This window comes from Achroia grisella, unplaced genomic scaffold (genome assembly GCF_030625045.1).
Source record: "Achroia grisella isolate CSIRO2021 unplaced genomic scaffold, CSIRO_AGI_Agris_v1 utg997, whole genome shotgun sequence".
In the NCBI taxonomy this organism is placed as follows: Eukaryota; Metazoa; Arthropoda; class Insecta; order Lepidoptera; family Pyralidae; genus Achroia; species Achroia grisella.
This window is the reverse complement of record NW_026713081.1, coordinates 24,506-46,946: the sequence shown is the minus strand read 5'-3', so window position 1 is coordinate 46,946 and position 22,441 is coordinate 24,506. Positions and strand designations below refer to the sequence as shown.

General features: G+C 32.6%; 1 protein-coding gene across 1 annotated transcript in view; it reads right to left on the bottom strand.

Moving 5' to 3' along the window:
- LOC131854405 (uncharacterized) overlaps nt 1-17,577 on the bottom strand; it is a 237,832-nt gene extending 220,255 nt beyond the window's left edge. Inside the window, exon 1 of the mRNA XM_059205520.1 lies at nt 17,442-17,577. Coding sequence (XP_059061503.1) covers nt 17,442-17,532 — 91 coding nt within the window. The 5' untranslated portion in view covers nt 17,533-17,577. The remainder of the gene's footprint in view (nt 1-17,441) is intronic.
- Between the last annotated feature and the right edge of the window lie 4,864 nt (nt 17,578-22,441).

Sequence of the window (22,441 nt, the reverse complement as noted above, 5' to 3'; positions counted from 1 at the left end):
GATCAATACAAACAATCATACTCATACACATGTTTGTACAGTGCGAAGAATCAAACCTACGACCATCGGTACTTCAGCGTTGTGCTAAACCGCTGTACCACCGAGGCCGTCGAAAAACTTATCAATATTTTTAATGCGAAAGTTTGTGACTATAGATGGTTGTTTGTTACTGTTTCACGCAAAAACTACTGAACAGGTTTTGCTGTAACTTTACAGTAATATAGCTTATACATCAGAATAACATATAGGCTATAAATTTCATGCGAGTGAAACCGCGGGCACAGCTATGAATAAATAATGCTACGAAAGTGCCAAAATGTTAGGGAATTTACTCTCTGCTAGCGTCTGTCACGTACCTGTATGGTTCTGCGGATTTCTTGGGCTTCAGGGTCTCGAAGATATCTTCGCTAGCTTTCCAGTTTCACAGTAGGTTTAACACAGTTCTAATTTATTTTAATTCACAACACAATGCGCGCGCGCGACAAGGCCGCTGTACGGTCAGTTCAGTACTGGGTAAGGGAGGGGAAGGGAACGCGCGGGAACAGAAACAACGGGCTCTAATATAATAATCTGTGCTTACGATGTTACAGGGTAGATTTTGAACAGACATATATTATACATTTAATATATCTACCTTGTTCTATATACCTATAATAAATCTGAAGAGAGGTCAATTATGTAGTAGTCCAGTTGAGGGACTTGCCACAAATTTGTAACAACTAATAAATTAACAACTCGTTCTATTTCCTGTGTCTACAAAAATACAGTCGAGAACTAAAACGACTTCCGGGACAATGAAGTTATCTACAATACAAACGGTGCAGATAAACCTTAAGGTTCAAACATTTGTCAAGTACTCAGATACCGACCCGAATAAATTGGTAACAATCTCAGATTTGTCGGATAATTTATGCAAGAATTAGATAGGGCTATGTTAGCTCTGCTCTGCGTTAAAAATAACACACCAATTTGTAGTCATCATTACATACTATAAAACAAAGTCGCTGTCGCTGTCTATCCGTCCCTATATATGTTTAAGTCTTTAAAACTACGCAACGGATTTTGAAGCTGTTTTTTTTAAATAGATATGAGTGATTCAAGAGGAAGGTTTATATCTACAATACATGTATACCCGGGCGAAGCCGGGGCGAGTAGCTAGTATAAAATAAAGTCGCTGTCTGTCCGTCCCTATGTATGCTTAAATCTTTAAAACTACGCAACGGATTTTGAAGCGGTTTTTTTAATAGATAGAGTGATTCAAGAAGAAGGTTTATATATATAATACATGTACACCCAGACGAAGCCGGGGCGAGTAGCTAGTTATTATTATAATAGAATAAAAATTATATATTCAACTAAAACCATAATATTTAAGCACTTTTTAATAGTCATACTTTTTTTTAATCTACTACTCATTCTATAAACTGGCTCATCAGAAGAAGAACGAGCAAGAAACTTGCGTGTTACGCTTTAAAATAATTATTGTAACTTTACATTGTTAAGTTGAGATGTGTGAACACAAATTACTAACTACCTCATTGATTAAAGTGAATACATTATAATCAAAATATTATGTACACAATTATCTGATTAAGTAATCAAATAAGATTAAATGAGTCGTTGTGATTAGAGCAGACCTGTCCCTTCAAAAGGCACTTGCTATTGTGACCCGTCCCGGCTACATGCGAGTGCATTACAAATCTTTTAAATTCTTGGCATTTCTGTGAAAATACGCATGTTTTATACATATAAAGCTTTCTGTATTGTTTCTGAAAACTTAATTAAACTCCGTTGCGTAAGGTGAAAGATTACAGCGTACAGACAGCGAAAGCGACTTTGTTTTATATTTAACTAAGCTACTCGCCCCGGCTTCGCCCGGGTATACATGTATTATATATATAAACCTTCCTCTAGAATCACTCTATCTATTAGAAAAAACCGCTTCAAAATCCGTTGCGTAGATTTAAAGATTTAAGCATACATAGGGACGGACAGACAGTGATAGCGACTTTGTATAGTATGTAATGAAGATGAAGAGATACCTGATCAGGTAATGTATCCAGATACCTAGATAGACTTTAAAGAACATCATCTACATGGATACGTCCTTCTCACCTATTACTATACCTATTTTTTTAAACATTTTTATACCTATTTATACATTTTTATAATCTTCTAAATATATTTAACTCAAAGGTGACTGACATAGTGATCTATCAACGCACAGCCCACACCACTGGACAGATCGGGTTGAAATTTGGCATGCAGATGTTATGACGTGGGCATCCGCTAAGAAAGGATTTTGATTACTTCTACCCCCAAGGGGATAAAATAGGGGATGAGAGTTTGTATGAAACTTTGTCAATTTTAAACCGGTCGGGCTGAGACTTTGCATGTACATAGCTACTATGACGTAGGCATCCCCTAAGAAAAGATTTTGATAAATTCTACCCCTAAGGGGATAAATTAACGCGAGTGAAATCATAAGCAAAAGCTAGTTACATTATAGTTTTTCAGTATTTATCAAATTCTGTTACTCCAATCAAGTCCTTCTAAGTTTCTTAATTATTTGTTTATTTTTTATTGACAACATTTTTTTTTAAATAGTAATATAATATAATTTACAGCTATAACCGTAAGTATAAATGTACCTAACATTTATCCTTACGGTTATAGCTGAAAATTAGTATTTTGATCCCTAAGTGATTCTCCACACTGAGCTAAGAGTCATTTTGTATTGCTGTAACAAACACACATGCATGTTTACCCATATTCTATTGTATTGTTTTAAATATTCTGTAATTTATAATTGTAATTGAATCTATATGTGTGTATTAAGATTCATTCATAATTAAAGAGGTACGCTCTTGTCGGTGGAGCTCTTGCCACTTTCCACGATCTTCCGTCATACTCTTTAAATGTTAATACAACACGACTCCCAGTGTACTAAGAAACGAATAAAAAAGTATTATCTATCTATTTCTGCTACCAAGCACCTTGCTTTATAAACTGTATGTCGTTGTAGTATAGTAAGAAATAATGATACTAAGAAATTTTTGTTACAGGGATTTCATGAAAGCAAGACTCTTTGGTAGAGACTTTTTAATGAGGCTGGCCATTCTGCAGCGTATAATGAGTTACAGAAATGATAATGATTAAAATGAATACAAACTTTAGATTACTATTTATGTAACTAGAATGGGAAAGAAACTAACCGCCTACCCGGTGGTAATTGGCGACGATTTACGGTAGCGACAGTTACCACTCACCGTCAGGTAGGCGGTGGAATGTTCGTGATGTTTCTCGTGCGTTGCTGTTTTTTAAGACTAAAATGTGAGGCTTCCGTGACCTGTAATTTCTCTGCAATACTTATAATCTACCATCATGACTGTTATGTCAGAAATATTTGTATAAGTATGTAATATTATCTTATCTGTGGTACAACTCCATAACTTGTGTAAATGCAACATTTGGGAAAAAAGAGGATTGTTAGTAATATTATATTATCTGTGGTAATATGGACTAAAAACACTATTGCCCGCGATGTACTATATTAGGTTGACGTCCACGTGGATCCTCTTCGAAACCATCGTGACAAATTCGTGATGAATTTACCACGATGGGCTAACCTGACCTCATGCTCATCTTATCATCCTCCACTAGTGCCCCGCCAGCGTAAACGGTTAGCGCAGACGGGTGCACCATTCCATTATCATTGATAAGAAAAAAAACATTTGATTTGACCACATTTCGGTGGGTACATTTGAAACCAACGTGGCAGTGGGCGTACGATGTATCTTTTTAATTTATTATCTGTGTTTCCTTCACCGGCGAGTCAGTCAGAAATATAAAGAAAAGAAAAGAAAGAATAAGAAACTTATTGACAACTACCAATGCCAGAAACTTATTATCAACTAATAAGACCAAACGTAATAAATAAAATTACAATAAAACTTGTTCATTAGTAACTGACAATGTAGCCCACACAGAGCATATCCTGCGCGCTGTTATTCTGTATAGGCCATACAGCTATAAAGTGACATATATTTTTTATTTTTTATTTCTGCCAGATTTGAGCTCAGAACCAATTAGGTACAAGACATAATCGCCTGTAGCAACTCATACAGCCATGAAGTGACATCCATTTTATTTGTTTTTTTTTTCTGTCATCTTTGAGCTCACGATTTTCTGAGTCTAAAACAGATACCACTATTACTAAATGCATACCTACACGATACGTTATATAATATTATGTTATCTGTGGTTATATTAATGTTTTTTTTTATTAGGCATTTTACGACCTTGGAAATTTCCTTTCAGCGAAACACGATTTTCTGAGTCTAAAACAGATACCACTATTACTAAATGCATACCTACAATTTCTTAGTATACTGAATAGTAAGGAGGCATTATAAGACATTTATTTTCAATTGTAAGTACATGTAGATTAGAGTTGTAAATGACTCGCTTTGTGTCTTACATGTAACAAATAATCTGCTTTACATGTTTATTAGATTGTCAAATGTTCCTAAATATACGATGTGAGGATTAAATAATGGGATACAATATGTTATACGTATGTCTATTTACACGGAGCCTGGAAATAATAGTAGTAATGTACTGCAAACGTTACTTATGTTGTGTAACAGTAGGCTCTATTTAGTAGTTTAGTTTATTTGACTGAAAACATAAGATTTATTCTCTTCATTTTAATCTTTATGTAGTAAAAAATGAAATTGTTGCCGCTGTCTGGGCGTTTAGATCTTTTAAACTGCGCAACGGATTTCAATGAAGTTTTTAGCAATAGATAGAGGGATTCAAGAGGAAGGTTCATATGTATAACTAGCTGTACCCGCGACTTTGTCCGCGTGGAATTTAACTTAATTTTTTTAATAAAAGAATTTTCTAAAAGAAAAATAGCCTAAGTTACTCCTTATTACATCAGCTACCTGCCAATAAAAGTCCCGTCAAAATCGTTCCAACCATTTCAGAGATTAGTCGGAACAAACAGACAGACAAAAATTGTAAAAAATAATATTTTGATGTATGTACCCTATTTATATATGAAGTAAAACACGGTTATTTCAATATTACAAACAGACACTATATAGGATAGGTAGTGAAAAATATAATCTTTTGCGATAAGAATGTGTAAACATTGTTATTTTAAAAATGTTTTGATAAACATTTGGAATACTCTGTAATGTCTCACTCAATTAATTAAAAATTAAGTAATTTACCTAATATACAAAGATATAGAAAATATAGGTATTATCTACATAAATATATTTTTATTGCTTCTTATTTACTTTATATTATCTGTGTTTTGTTCTTTATATCATGTGTAAAATGTAGGGAATAAATTTGTGTAAAAGTTGTAGATGTATAATCGAAAAGGTATTAGCATTGGTGATGGCATGTATAATCATATTTGAAAAGAATACGAGCGGAATTTCTTGTCAGTTCTTCTCATCTTAAAATTCCGAACTGACGGTAGATTTGACATATTATTATCATAAGAGTCTGTAATAGATCTACATGAATAAAGATATTTTGATTTTATTGTATTGTATGAGCATTGGTGATGGCATGTATAATCATGTTTGAAAAGAACACGAGCGGAATTCTTAGTGAGTTCTTCTCATCTCAAAATTCCGAACTGACGGTAGATTTGACATATTATTATCATAAGAGTCTGTAACAGACCTACATGAATAAAGATATTTTGATTTTATTGCATTAGGTGTTACTTTACGGAAAGTCCCATTACTTAATGATAATATATTTTTTATTTACTTCCGCTAGCATGTGTGAGACCACAAATATCTGGTGTGGAAACCTTACCATCGCTGGAACTAGTAGAACCAACCTATATGAATACATCATGCGTTGCCATTCCATTGAACTAAGAAGTCTTGCCTCTTGTCCCGTATGTTTCGATGATCAATCCCCCCCAATGATAATGGGGGGGGCGCCCTTAATTTTATGGGTTGAGTGTTATTTAGACATAGCAGTATTGTTTATTTTATAAACAAATAAATTATTGTCAAATGCCACAACGGGTCGCCGGCCAGCCAACCGCAGCTGTAAATTCCCAATTGTATGTATTTACGATACATGAACATACATTATTCATGTTCATTGAAATATTAAACTGAATTCACGATTTATGAACCGTACGAGGAGCTGTTTTGTGTATTTTATCGAATGTATATAAAATAATAGTTTGTTTGAATTGACGGTAGGGAAAGAAATTATTATGTAAAAACTTGACGTTCATAAGCGGATAAAATGTCCTACATGTCCTATGTGATAAGATGTCCTATGTGATCCTACATGAATAAATGAAATTTGAATTTGAATATACTTTCATAATGTCTAGTAGCTGCTAAAACAGTAGTATGGTAAAATCACAATTGAACGGTATTTTTATGCGCATACATTTTATATTTAACTAGCTGTTCCCGGGACTTCGACCGCGTGGAATTTAACTTTATTTTTCTAAAATAAAAGTAGGCTAAGTTACTCCTTATTACATCAGCTACCTGCCAATAAAAGTCCCTTAAAAATCGGTCCAGCTATTTCAGAAATTAACCGGAACAAACAATCAGACAGACAGACAAAAATTAAATAAAATGCTTTTTGGTGTATGTACCATATTTATATTCATATGCATGTAGTAAAAAACGGTTATTTTAATATTACAAACAGACGCTCCAATTTTATTTATATGTATAGATTATGTAATTGAAAGTCAAACAGTCAGATGGTAAATGGTCTGGGGATCAGATGGTAAATGGATGGTAAAACTGGGGCATTTATAGTCATATAGGTTATATGACTATAAATGCCCCAGAACCAGCGACCATCCAAAATGAGGCAGTATACTAAACCACTAACCCACCGAGGATCGACGATGACTATTTGAAATTAAATTGAAATAAACGGTATTTAAACTTAAATTAAAATAGTATATTGTTTATTCCTATATTTAAAACTTTGTAGACTGTTCAATTTTAACAAAGTAAATAATATTAACTGTAAATAACTTTAAAATTAGTCGAGTAATTGAGATATGACGTGTTACAGACATTTGAAGAGCAAATAAGTTTTCCAATAAATTTTTCAATTTAAGTAACCTTACGTAACATGCTAGTGAAACGCCCCGGATTCGCACGAACAATGTTAACAACAAGTAATATGACGAATGTTACCTACATTCAATATGGGTAGATATAGTCTTTTTATAGATGACTCGCTTTTACCCGCGGCTTCGCTCGCATTGAATCTATTAAATAACTTCACCAGTACCTAGCTAGTAGCAAGATTTTGTCAAAATCTTAATATTTTATGTTTTTGGTTTTTATAAAAAATATTTGTTTTTTTTTAATATACGTTCATTCTAACGCCTCCAAGAACATGTGTACAAAATTTCATGATGATCGGTTCTGTAGTTTTTGCGTGAAAGCCTAACAAACATTCCTACTTTCACATCTGTAATATTATTAAAGATATTTTTCTCTTTTACGGATGATAATGGAATGCTGCACCCACCTGCGCTAACGGTTTATGCTAGCGGGGCACCAGTGGAGGATGATAAGATGAGCATGAGGTCAGGTCAGTTAGCCCATCGTGACAAATTCACCAAGAATTTATCACAATGGTTTCCAGGAGGAACCACATGGAGGTCGACCTGACATGGTACATTGCTATTAGTAACGATTTAGGAATGGTACATCCGTCTGCGCTAACGGTATACTCAAGCGGGGCACCAGTGGAGGATAACAGGATGAGCATATAGTCCATTTAATAAGCCCATGGTAAATTTACCACGAGTAAAACGGTTTTCCGAGATAACCGAATGGAGGTCAACCTGTTACTAAACAAATCAAACCAAAACAAAATATGTCTGTTCCTAGTAATGAAATCAAAATATCTTTATTCATGTAGGTCTAGTACAACCTCTTACGATATATCACATCTACAATCAGTTCGGAATGCTTCTGACCTTGGAAGAACTGACAAGAAACTCAGCTCATTCTTTTCAAATAAGCTTGAACATCGTTCTAATAATGCAGATTCATTTTTAAATTCAATTAAGAAGAGTGTAGTGGCCAGCATATGTTATTGCATTTTTGTCAACAATAATATCAATAATTGTGAAAAAAAAATGTAGTGGCCACTAGTATATGTTATTGCGTTTTTATAAATAACTAGCTGTAATGCGACTTCGTCCGTGTGGAATATAACTTTATTTTTCTAAAATAAAAGTAGACTAAGTTACTCCTTATTATAACAGCTACATGCCAAAAACAGTCCCGTCAAAATCGGTCCGGCCACTTCAGAGATTAGCCGGAATAAACAGACAGACAGACAAAAATGGTAAAAAAATGTTATTTTGGTGTATGTACCGTATTTATTTTATTTATTTATTTATTAAACTTTAATGCACAGATACATTAATAAAGGTGCACATGGCGGACTTAACACCTAGAGGCATTTTCTCCCAGTCAACCATAGGGCAAACAGAGATTCATGTGGGCGGTACATTATGATTAACATAATACTTACATAACGTAATAATATATATATATATATATATATAAATACATACCAATACATATACATACAATATATATACAAATCAACAATGAAAGTCAGATTCCTGAAGGAGGAGAGGTTTTTTATATTCATCTGCATGTAGTAACAAACGGTTATTTCGATATTACAAACAGACACTCCAATTTTATTTATACGTATAGATAATATCAATGAATCTGATTAATCTCCATCTGTCAGTGTGTTTGTTGAAGGTGTCCAAGCAAGAAAACCTTTTAACTCATTGCTCAATAGTTTAAAAACAGTACACATTTGGTTCTTTCTCTTTCTTAGTTCTTGCGTTCTTTTCTATTGGCAGATTGTTTTTATTAATTTCATGAAATTAATGTCAAAAAATTGTGATACGTAACAATTTGAAATTTCAAACACAGTGCTAATTGTTTATAAACTGACTATAAAATTAATATTTAATAACAACCCCCTCCCCCTCAAGGGATATTGGTTTATTCAATTGTCAAAACGCGAACAAAGTTGCGGACGCAGCAACTGCTGCCTCGTAATCAATCATATCTTCCCTTCGTTCTATAATGGTAATTTTCCCATACAAAGTCCGATACTGTTGCATATGTAAAGCTTTTTTATAGCCCACTGCTAGGGTTGTCAAAAAAGTAATATTCTCGTATATATTTTTTTTTATAAAATACTAGCACATCGCCTGGGTGTACATGTATTTTATATATAAACCATCCTTTTTTTCGGACTACTCTAATGCTGTTGGCCGCGGCTGTCCAGTCACTGGACCAGGAGGCAAGTGCAGATGGTATTCCAAACACGCGAAACGACTAATGGAGCGGCTGAAGGCCAACTCCCGCCTGACGGATACGATTTTAATCTGAGGGCGCCGCTAGGGGTTCGAACCTCGGCTCAGGCCGTCGTAATATCGATCCCCGATCCTCTAGTATCACTCTATCTATTTAAAAAAACGCTTCATAATCTGTTAGTATAGCGTAGTTTTAAAATTTTAAGCATACATAGAGATGGCCAGTGACGGTGACATCATTTTATACTGTTTTTATTAATGATAATGATGCTAGCAAGTCCTCCTAATGATGTAAGCTGTAACTATATACATATACATACATAAAATTCACCAAAGAGATCAAGTAACCATGTGACGAACGTTACCATCCCCATCTAAGGGGACGATCTCCCATAATTACACTGCCATTTTCCCCTTTCGATCCTTTATTTTCCCAAACTATCAGTTATATTAACGAATGTTTCCATACACTTGACGATATTATTTATTGGTATAACATATTTTCAAAAATCTGTTTAGAACATCTACATAAAAATATTTTCCATAATTCTCTTATAAGTGCTATGCCGTCTAATTAAGCGTGTTCTTTTTAATTTACAGTTTAAATTAAAACGTAAACGCAATGTATTCATAACCTAACCTGTTCTCAAACAGCTTCAAAATGTCTAGAAATTATTGATTTCAATTTGACAACCCTACCCCAGTTTTCTTGACCTGCCCCATCAATCACCGTACGCGAGCTCTTTCCCCATGATACTAACATTGGAAATCTTATTTGTTTGTCCTTTGTTATTTTCAATGCTTTCCAAACTGTAATCATTGTTGATTCATATACATAATAATCGCCATAAAATCCTTACTAATATAACAAATGCGACATTACCTTGTCTGTCTGTCTATCGTGCTTTCACGCAAAAACTACTAAACTGATGTAAAAGTATTTTGGTACACAAATAGTCTAGACCCTGAGTAAGGATATCGGATACATTTTAAAGGGATAAATGGGTTGTAAGGGGAGATGAAACGTTGTATGGAAGTATAATCACTTTTAAAACTAGAAGTATGAAACTTTTTTAAGGCTGTTGATTAAATATAAATAAATATAACATTCAAAGTTTGTAAAAATTTTAGCCTTAAGGGGGAAATTCGTCAATTTTAAAGCTAGAAAATTTCATAATTAACCTACATAATTAAAAATGTTATCCACAACGACAGCGAATTTGTTTTATATTACGTAAAGACGTAATTTCGATACAAAATTACTAACATAAATTACCTGACCAGGCCTTTTCTAATATCACTCGAATCGAGTGGCCTCAGGGTCTGTAATAGTGCAGTAACAAGTTTCAAGATTACTGGGTCAAGGTTTAATGCTCCGTTAAGGATTTCCTTAATCTCCAGAGGCTTGGAATCTGTGACAGTATAATCAATTTGGGGTATAAAATAGGGGGTAATAAAAACTAGTACTAAAATCTGTATAGGAAAACTTACTGCCTAAGTGCTGACTTTCAGAGACCACGGATCGTTTTGTACCGCTTCAGAAAAATATAAATTTTAAAGTTTGTATATGTTCATACAAACTTTACACCCGATACGTTTGGTCTGATTAGGTATTGATGCGGACAACCATCAATACCCAATCAGACCTAACGGGTATTGGGTTCTAATCGTGCAATATCGCCATCGACAGGGAATTCATCCCCACACGCTAGAACCTAAGTGGTCTCGGACAGTGCGGTTTCGATGCAGCTTCCTCCCACGTATACTCAGATTGTGGAATGAACTACCTGGCGAGGATTTCGAATAAATATTAATATTTCAGATTAATATAAGTTTTCTCACGAGACTACTGCATGGGGTTTTTCAAGAAGAGTACATTAAGGTTTCTTACGGGTCGGAACGGACACGCAGGTAACACCTCTGGTATTCCAGGCGTCCATACGCTACGGCAACTATTTACCATCAGGTGGGCCGTATGCCACCATTGTATTATAAAAAATAGTGTTCTTCTTGCTTAGTTACAGTTGCATCTTACGTGAGACTGTGATGAAATCAAGAATAAATTGTATCCACTGAATATCTCACAAAATTTCCCTTTTTATAATATCAGTATAGATTAAAGTAAAGAAAAAAGAAATATGAAAAAACAGCCAGCACTTTTTACCTGAATACACGCGAGCGGCCTCAAAATACAGCTCACTAAAATATAAATAAGAATTAACTGGATTTTATAATAACGAAATAAAATATTATTATAACAAGTCATAAAGTAAAATGATCCGGGAAAAATGTAATAACTTACACTTGCGTGGTTGTGGAACGGTCCGTCTGCGCTTGCAAATATTATATTTTCTCGTATTTTCACATTTCCCTCACCTTTAAGAAAACCTCGAGTATACTCGCCAGGGCCGTCTTTACCCGGAGTTTCAAGGGGTGCAGCCGAACCCGGGCGTGGGTTTGGTTCCTAGGGGGTGCTAGAAATCAGGTTTTATTTACCTCTAAACTCAATCAATGTAACGACCTTTAAATACACTTTGTTACGTCGAATGCACAAAAAAAGATACGCATTATAGAATTTAATTGTTGATATTCTATTGTTGTTTTTTTTTTTATATTTTGTAAATTTATAGATGAAAGATTAAAATATATTGCGGTTTTTTTTTTACAACAGAAGGCACCGATGCCGCGCCGTTTATGCTGAAGACGGCACTGATGCAGCAATAATTTTCGACTTTATGAGTATTATAATAAATGCATATCTGGACTGGCCGTAGTGTAAATATAAAATCAAAACCTAGTAGTCTTAAACTGACACACAAATTAAATTAAATAATTTCATTTTCACAAAATTCATAAAGGTTTATTTTTAAACTTTCGTATTTAACATACATTATTTATATTATTAACCGGATCTTAACACGAATAATTTTATGGCAAATAAAGATACTGAGTGGTCGAAACTTCGAAAGAGGTACGGGAGAGGTAGAAATCTTTCTCTCGATGTTTCGACTAGGTTGCACTAGGCGTGGTCACGAACTGACTTAGTCAGCTAATACTCATAAAATAATTCGTGTTAAGACCGGATTAATAATATTATGTAATATTATGTTAATCAACGACAATTTCTAACGACAGCGTATATCAGAAATAATGTAAGAAATGTCGCAATCCAATTCGCCATTAAAATTGTTTTAATAGAGTAAGTATAAGTATATAAATAAGTTTAGATCATGAATAAAACTACAATCGCATACACGACTTGAGAACCTCTTACTTTCTTGGGTTTGAATATTATGATTCAGATTGTGCTAATGTCATATATCCTTAGGTATTATTAAATGATTAATTTCACACAAATTACAGTGAATTATCACAGATAACTTAATATTACATAATATTATTGACAAACATGATGATGATGATGATGGTGATTTATGATTATTTATATTAATAAATAATCATAAATGTTTTTTATAATACTTATACCTACATTATATATCACTGTAATCTAGGGGTGCTACAAGTACAGGAACTTTTTCCTTTACAGGAAGCTGGGTTTTACCTTATACGTTAAGGATAAAATGTAACATTACATTGTAACATTAATAATAAATTAATAAAATATAAATAATTTCTCATTCATAATAATAATATAGATGTATCAATATACCGTAATAAATATGACATGACGACCTCGGTGGTCTAGCGGTCTAGCACACCGCTTGACGTCCGATGGTCGCGAGTTCGATTCCTCGTACGGCACAAACATTTGTATTCATGAATATGTTTGTTTGTATCGGTCTGGGTATTTTCTATGTATTTACAAAAAAAATCTGTGTATTTGTATCAGTTATCTATAACCAATAACACAAGCTTTAGCTAGCTTAACGTGGGTCTAGATGGCGCTGTGTGAATTGTCCTGAGATTATTATTATTGTTAAATATAAGAACAGTTTAATAACTGTAAATAAAGAAACTAATTCAAGAAAGATCCCTTAGTGGAACAAAATAATACACAAAATGGACTTCCATCTTGTTTGTAGAAGCGACTTAATTAAAAAATAACAGACGACCGAGTGGCGAGAGAAACAATTCGTGTAACGTCACGCCCTTTATCTCTTAATATAAATTCTGCGTTTGTTTGCTCTGTGGTACTTTTAGCACAGACTATATTAGTCTTTTAGTGAGAGATGAATACACGATAGTTATTAATATCAATCTTGCTTTAAATAAAACTTATCTATGTATAATATTAATATTTGTATATTAATATATGACGACCTCGGTGGTCTTGCGGTTTAGCACACCGCTTTACGTCCGGTGGTCGCGGGTTCGATTCATCGCACGGCACAAATATTATATATGTAAATATTTACAAAAAAAAATGTATCCATGTATTTATATAAGTTATTTATTACATATAACACAAGCTCTGCTTGTAAAGATGTCTATCAAAGAAACCAAAATTGGTCTTTTTTATAAGTTCGAGTTATATAATAAGTTTTTATACATAATGAAAATTAAACATTATAGATTCCAATTGAGACATTTCATGCATAAAACCTTACTAATATAATAAAAGCGAAAGTTTGGTAGTATGGATGGATGTATGAATGTTTGTTACTCTTTCACGCAAAAACTACTGAACGGATTTTGATGAGACTTTATAGTAATATATAAGGAAAGATATTATGTAAATTGGTCCAAATATAATGTCAAGTAATTGTGATGGAGACGAAGTTGAGCGGGTCAACTAGTCATTACATAGTATAAAACAAAGTTGCTGTTGCTGTCTGTCCGGTCCTATGTATGCTTAAATCTTTAAAACTACGCAACGGATTTTGAAGGGTTTTTTTTAATAAATAGAGTGATTCAAGAGGAAGTTTTATATATATAATACATGTACACCCGTACGAAGCCGGGGTGGGTAGCTAGTAACTTATATAAAAACGAAAAGTTTTAATCTATACATATAAATAAAATTGGAGTGTCTGTTTGTTATATTAAAATAACCGTTGTTTACTACATGCATATGAATATAAATACGGTACATACACTAAAATAACAGTTTTGTCTGTCTGTCTGTTTGTTCCGGCTAATCTCTGAAATGGCTGGACCAATTTTGACGGGACTTTTTTTTAACAGATACCTAATATAATAAGAAGTAACTTAGGCTACTTTTATTTTAGAAAAATAATGTTAAATTCCACGCGGACGAAATCTCGGGAACAGCTAGTAGATAATAAAAATTAAACATTATAAGTTCCAATTGGGACATTTCATACATAATACAGAACATAATTTACATTTTAAATTACTGTAAGAGAAGAAAGAAATCATTATTCTTTAGCGGGATAATAATTTTAGGCAAATACAATGTGGTAAGAGATACAAATTTGCTTCATGAATATATAACTCACCTCTAACATAGAAATACGACTTTACAAAGAAAATGATACCTACTCAATTCGATTGTACTAAAATAAATGTAGAGCATATCGAATCACAACGATATCGACAACCTCGCTGGTTAGTGGTTAGCACAGCGCTTCAGCTCCGATCGTCGCGGGTTCGATTAAAAAATTTGTATTCGTATTTGCTTGTATCAGTCTGGGTGTTTTCTATGTACTTTTATTATAATAATAATAATAATAATAATAATATTTCAGGACTATTCACACAGCGCCATCTAGTCCCAAGCTAAGCAGAGCTTGTGTTATGGGAACTAGACAACTGATATAAATACATGGATACTTTTTTTTTTGTAAATAATTAAATATTATACATAGAAAACACCAAGACCGATACAAACAATCATACTCATGAATACAAATGTTTGTACCGTGCGAGGAATCGAACCCACGACCATCGGATAGTAAAGCGGTGTGCTAAACCACTAGACCACCGAGGCTGTATGTATGTATTATGTATGTATCTTAAAAATATATCAATGTATTTATTTCATTTGTCTTCTTTCGCGTTTATAATATTACTAAGATTTTCAAATAGAGATAGTCGCCGTGTTCTCAAGATTACGATTGTCTTTTGTTTCTGTTGTTCTTCAATATTTGTTACACCGTTGATTATGTCGAAATTATTATACAAAAACAATATATAATTACAATTTGTTTTATAATTGTTTTCAACGACTACATCCACGCAAATCGTTGAGTAACACACAAAGTAGTTATATAAGTTGCCCAGTATGCATAATAGAAGCTCTCCTTAGTTTGGGACTAGATGGCGCTGTGTGAATTGTCCAGGGTTATTACCATACTTGAATTTGATACCAAGGTAACGTTCTAATTCTCCTCTGGGTGGATCTACAAAATTCTGTGATCTTATAATCCTAAATTGCATGAATTACATTATTAAAATCCGTTAGCGTTTGCCAGAGATTTCATTTGCGTGGGATTCGAACTATACACTTATTGGGCGCTTCTCGTGAACCTGCCTGTAATATTTAGATATCTGAAAAGCCTATTTTCAATTAGAATATTTTTTTATTTGTGGATTTTTTAATAATATTTATAGACAATATTTCTTTCTTATTTATGTTGCAAGGATTCGAGAAATTTCAATAATTGATTATCTTAATCTTAATAATATAATAATCGATAAAGTTTGTAAGTATGGACGTTTGTTACTCTTTCACGCAAAAACTACTGAATGGATTTTGATGAAACTTTACGGTAATTATAGCTTATGCCTCAAAATAACATATAGTCTTAATTAACAACAAATAAATATTTGTACATTCGAAAAAAATATATAGATAAAATCTCTCTGAAGGTAAATGATAGCTTTGAGACATATTATAAAGGCTTACATATTTAGAATTATTATATAATATATATATAATCTCAGGACAATTCACACAGCGCCATCTAGACCCAAGTTAAGCTAGCTAAAGCTTGTGTTATGGGTACTAGATAACTGATACATATATACATAGATATATATTTTTGTTAATACATACATATTATATATAGAAAACACCCAGACCGATACAAACAATCATACTCATGAATACAAATGTTTGTACCGTGCGAGGAATCCAACCCGCGACCATCGGTTGTAAAGCGGTGTGCTAGACCGCTAGACCACCGAGGTCGTCAATATTTATACTTGATTATTACTATACTATACTTAATTATTACTCTCATGATTATCCTTATTGGCCAAGAAACGTTTATTCAATTCCATTTTCCTTCCTTTTTAACGTCTGTTTGGGACTGCATGGTGTACTTACTCTGCAGTCCACTGCTAGCGTACGATTTCTTTTTCTAGAAAGTCAGTCATATTTGATTGTAAAAAAAACAATAAAAATAAATTTTGCATTGATCATTTACAAGTTGTATAAAAAGAACAGTAGCATTTATGTAATTCAGACCCTGAAAATAAATAGATAAATATATATTATACATCGTAAACTTACCATTGTGACCTCTAATTTTCATTACTAGTGGTACATTGATTGAAATAGGACCATAATAAATTTAAATTGTAAGTTTGAACATTATTAATGTTCTATTGTCTAATATTATATATAATTCTATGCGTGCATGTGTGAAATACATGGTAATGTGTGTAATGTTTTTTTTTATGAATTTATACATATTTTATGCATAATTAAAAAAAAATATTAGTATTTGTGATCATTCTCTATATAAACTACTAGCTGTTCTCGCTTCTTCGTCCGAGTGGAATTTTAGTTTATTTTTCTAAAATAATAATTACCATAAGTTGATATAATAAGGAGTTTATTATATCAGCCATTTCAGAGATTATCCGGAACAAACAGACAGACAGACCAAAATTGTAAAATTTGTTATTTTGGTGTATGTATGTACGTACTTATATCTATTCATATGAATGCAGTAAAAAACGGTTATTTCAATATTACAAACAAACACCCCAATTGTATTTATATTTATAGATATGTGTGCGAAATTTCATAGTCTTCCATTCTTTCGTAAAAAGGTGTACTATGTTTTTGATACATATTAATATATAATTATTGTTTGGATTATGTGTTCTATACAATGTGTTCTATACAGACCTGTCTTTGTATTGTTATTGTTTGTCGTCCCCGAAGCTTGGCTGAAGAGAGACGCTCCGGTGAGCCTAGCCCGCCTCAGGATCCACCACATCTTGCCAAACAAATTTCAATTCAATCCCACCACAAAACAATACTATATCCAACACTTGTAAACACACGAATTCGTGTTCAAATCACAATAAACAAATAAAACAATCAACGATAATGTAATGTATAAAATTTAGAAGTAATACAAATAGTTTTTGGATCTAGTTTCATACATGAAAGTCTATATTTTTGTTTTGTTGGGGTAGAATTACGGAACGCGTGTATTTCTATAGTAAGAGGAGGCTGAATGACCCTTCTGTGTGGACACCAAAACAGTACTAAGTGAACACCCCGGTTTTTTCGCACATGCGCCGTAAGGTCCCGGTGAACAGGTGATTTAAAAATATAAATGTGGAAGTCATTACAGATAGAGTGGTGATAAGATATTTATAAGGACCAGTGAAGGGAGAATGTACGTATATGAACTAATATATATGTGAATATAAACGCTTGTAAGAAACTTGAAAGAAATTATTACTTATTGTGAAATCTTAAATGTTGTACATTTAGATTTTCTATAAAGTATACTTCTATTATAGACAGCCTCGGTGGTCTAGTGGTGTAGCACACCGCTTTACTATCCGATGGTCGTGGGTTCGACTCCTCGCACGGTACAAACATTTGTATTCATGAGTATGATTGTTTGTTATTATTATTATAATTATTTTATTTTTTTTATTTAACTCAGCTTTTGCTGTTTTATTTTTATTATTTTTTTCTTGACTTGACTTTCGCGAAGAGTGAAAACAAAAAATATTTAAATGCAATCCCTCAAGATACGATAGCGCGCGCTGTCTTTCCTGCGATCATAACAGAACGTGTCATGACACATTTTACATGGAAAGACAGCGCATTGGAGTTTGTCAAATAAGAGGTTAAACATCGTAGTCCACAGGATCAACAACGCATGAGAAGATTGAGGAACTACTTTCTAAGTAATCTTACTAAAATTACAGACGCGAAAGTTTGCGAGTTTGGATGGATGTTTGTTACTTATTCACGCTACAAGTACTGAACAGATTTTGATGAAATTTACAATGAAATGAAATGAAATTAAATAAAATGAAAGAAATTAAATAAAATGATTTTATTTTGCGAGAAATGTGGTGTGCATAGATCTTATAAAGTGGGTACATATGGTTCCATACAATCATTTTATTTTAGACATGCAAAATTTTATTTTAGTTATGCTTCTGTAAATAATTACACAATTCTGTCTTTCAGATAGCATATTACATTATTATATTAAACAATTTAAAAAAGTTATTATATCTATATTATTATTTAGTCATTATATGTCAATATTATTGTTATTATGTCATTACTATTATATTAATATAATCCAATTCTTAACTCATTTTACCATTAAAATTTAAAAATTCTTTTACTGTCTAAAAACATCTCTCAATTAACCAGTTGCGTAATCTACTTTGAAAAATTTCAAAAGACATATATACGTGTTATCCTTATAACACGTAGGCTATGATTTAAAAACATATTATGTGAATGTGTGAAATACAATTATGAATGTCAAGTAAGTGTGATGCAGACAAAGTTACGTGGGTCGGCTAGTCGTTCATAAAAATTGGAAATTTCATAAATTGACACTTAACGTGAAGTTTGCTAGACTCGAGCAGTGAAATCTCTTAAGGACATGTGTCAAACGTTTTCTGATATCTGATATCGCGTCTGTAAGAGACAGCCTAATATGGGAGCTCAAGAGACACGTGAGAGAATAACCCACAAAATATTCGGGGTTTTTCCATTTGGTTATCTTACTTCTGACTAGTCTTGCTAATATTATGTAATATTATGTTATCTGTGCTAATATTATAAACGCAAAAGTTTGTGAATATGGATGGATGGGTAAATATTCGTTACTCTTTATTAAAATTTCTTTATTTCAACTAGTATAGGAAGTAAAACTGTATGTAAGAGAATATATAATGACGACCTCGGTGGTCTATCGGTCTGGCACACCGCTTTATGACCGCTGGTTGCGGGTTCAAAATTCAAAATTCAAAAAAATATTTATTCATGTAGGTCCGTAACAGACACGTATGACAAGACTAATTATAATAATATATATTGTATATACGAGATAGTGTACCAATTACACTACTACTTAGATAACATATTAATATAATAACTTATACATCCAGGAACAAATCTTAGCCTAGTCTTACATCACAAAGACAATAAACAAAAGTTCGATTCCTTGTACGGCACAAACATTTGTATTCATGAGTATGATTGTTTGTATCGGTCTGGGTGTTTTCTATATATAATATGTATGTATTTACGAAAAAAAAATATCTATATATTTGTATCAGTTGTCTAGTACCCATAACACAAGCTTTAGCTAGCTTAACTTGGGTCTAGATGGCGCTGTGTGAATTGTCCTGAGAATATTATTATTATTATAATGTTAAGAGTATCCGTCATACTCGTGACCGGGCGCTGTTTATGGGGACTGGTCTGTTCGGGTTACGAACACTGATTAGACTATTTGCTTTTTCAATAGCATATGCTGGTGGTCACTCTATTCTCCCAAATTTGAGTTTAAAAATGAATCTGTATTATTGTAAACATGTACAACATTTATTTGAAAAAAATACGAGCTGAGTTTCTTATCGGTTCTTCTCATCTCGACATCATTCCGGGATTTCACATATCATAAGAGTTTGTAATAGACCTGCATGAATAAAGGAATATTTTGAATTTGAAATTAACTAGAAACGCAATAGTCTGTGAGTATGAATAAGAATATTTGTTACTTTTTATTAAAATTTCCTTCTTTCAACTATCGGAAGTAAAGCTGTATGTTAGCAAATGTAATTTAAAGATTATTAGCTTTGAAATAAAAAAATCCATCACTCATTAACATTTAAAAAAATATATTCATAAATCATTAACATTTCAAAAAAATATATTCAAATTAAGAACTTCCCGCCATCATTGAAGTTGGTTAAAAATGAATTCAGATATTCAGCCCGAAAACATTACATTACATTTTTGGAGCAGTCATGTAAAAATGTAAAAACTTAGACAATTGAATGTGATTTAACATAATGTTTGAAGTTGGAAACAGCATTTCACCATAATGAGTTTCCAGCCATTATTGTAAAATGATATCCGACTTTCCAAAGATACCAACTTCGGTATGATATAGCGAGTCCTTTGAGAGTTTTGAGCTTTGACAGACAATATAAACGTTCATTAACATAATCTATCAAACATTTACTTTGAAACACTCGTATAATAGCGTAATAATTAAACTTCATTATTTAATGTATTATAATAAATTTATTAATATTACAAACTAACTGCTACCAGCGTCTTCGTTCGCCTGGAATTAGAATAAGTAACATTTCTAAAATAAACGTAGTCTAAGTTACGCCTTTTCACATTAGCTCTCTATAAGTGAAAGTTCAATCAAAAATGACACAACCGTTTCAGAGATAACAAGAAAAAATACACAGACAGTCCCGAGGTAAGCAGCTTCTGTTATGGGTACTAGACAATTGATATAAATACATAAATACTTTTTTTGTTTACATACATAATACATGTAGAAAACATCCAGAGCGATACAAACAAGCACACTCGTGAATACAAATGTTTGTGCCGTGCGAGAAATCGAACTACGGCCATCGGAAGGAGTTCAGGAGAGTCAGTGTACTAAACCGTTAGACTACTAATGAGAATGAAAAGTAAATTGTATTTACTATAAAATTATTTTCGATATAAAGAAAATTTCGCTAAAAAGCGTTACTAATTTATAATCAGGGGCCGTTCGGCTTTCAAGGGTTGTTTAAGCTGGAGATATACTAATTTCTGAGAAGGGTTGACGTCTGCCGTGTCGAGGGAGGCAGCGGGTGGTTACATCCAGCCGTAAAAATACGCTTAATTTTATCTGAAACACTAATTTACTATTCTGTTTCGTTTTTTAAAGTCAGCAAGTAAGTATTTGCTTTACATACAAATGTGTATAAAATTCTTATGTCACAATGTTAGTTACCATACTCCTCCAACGGTTTGAACGATTTGTTTGAAATTTTATATGCATATTCAGTAGGTCTGAGAATCGGTTACTATATATTTTTCATACCCCTAAGTGATAAGGGTAACTCATCGCCCTATTTTTTTTTGTTTCTGGACAATTTTTTTTATAAATTTATAAAGAGACATTAAAAAAAATATACAACCCTCAATTTCCACCCTTCTATCACCAACACTTATTTTTTAATAGCGATTTTAATTTATATAGCAAAACAACGTTTGCGGGTACAGATATTTATTGTATGACAATATATATTCCTTAAGGATTAACATATATAGAAAATAATAAAACAAAATAAAATATTGATATAGGCTGTGTGTATCACTATGGCAATATATAATAATAATAATGTATTTATTATTAGGCTTAATTGCCCACTTTATTAGTATTACAGATTTCTTATAATTAATGTTAGTACGTACAGACTACAGGCACAAAATACACACACAAAAATAATAATAATACAAATAATATCAAAAATTAATATTAAATTAAGTTAAAATATAAATTAAAATACATTCACATATAAATATAAAAAATCAGTATAAAAATCATATTATATAAATAAATATATATATATTTAGCCACAGTCATATTAGCAGGAAACGCTATAATGTCTTTGTCTTGTTTTTTTGTCTTTTCTTGTTACTGATGGTTCAAATATTTTATGGTCGAATATTGACCACTCTACGACCACTAGTATACATCGATATACCCACATTACGCTACTAATTTGCTTTAGCTCTTTCGCATTAAAAATATGCTTCTTTTTATAGGTGTTTTCAGATTTTCGGTGAAATATATCAGTAGAAGCGTCATGACAGATTACGATGGAAAATCCGTGAGGGCG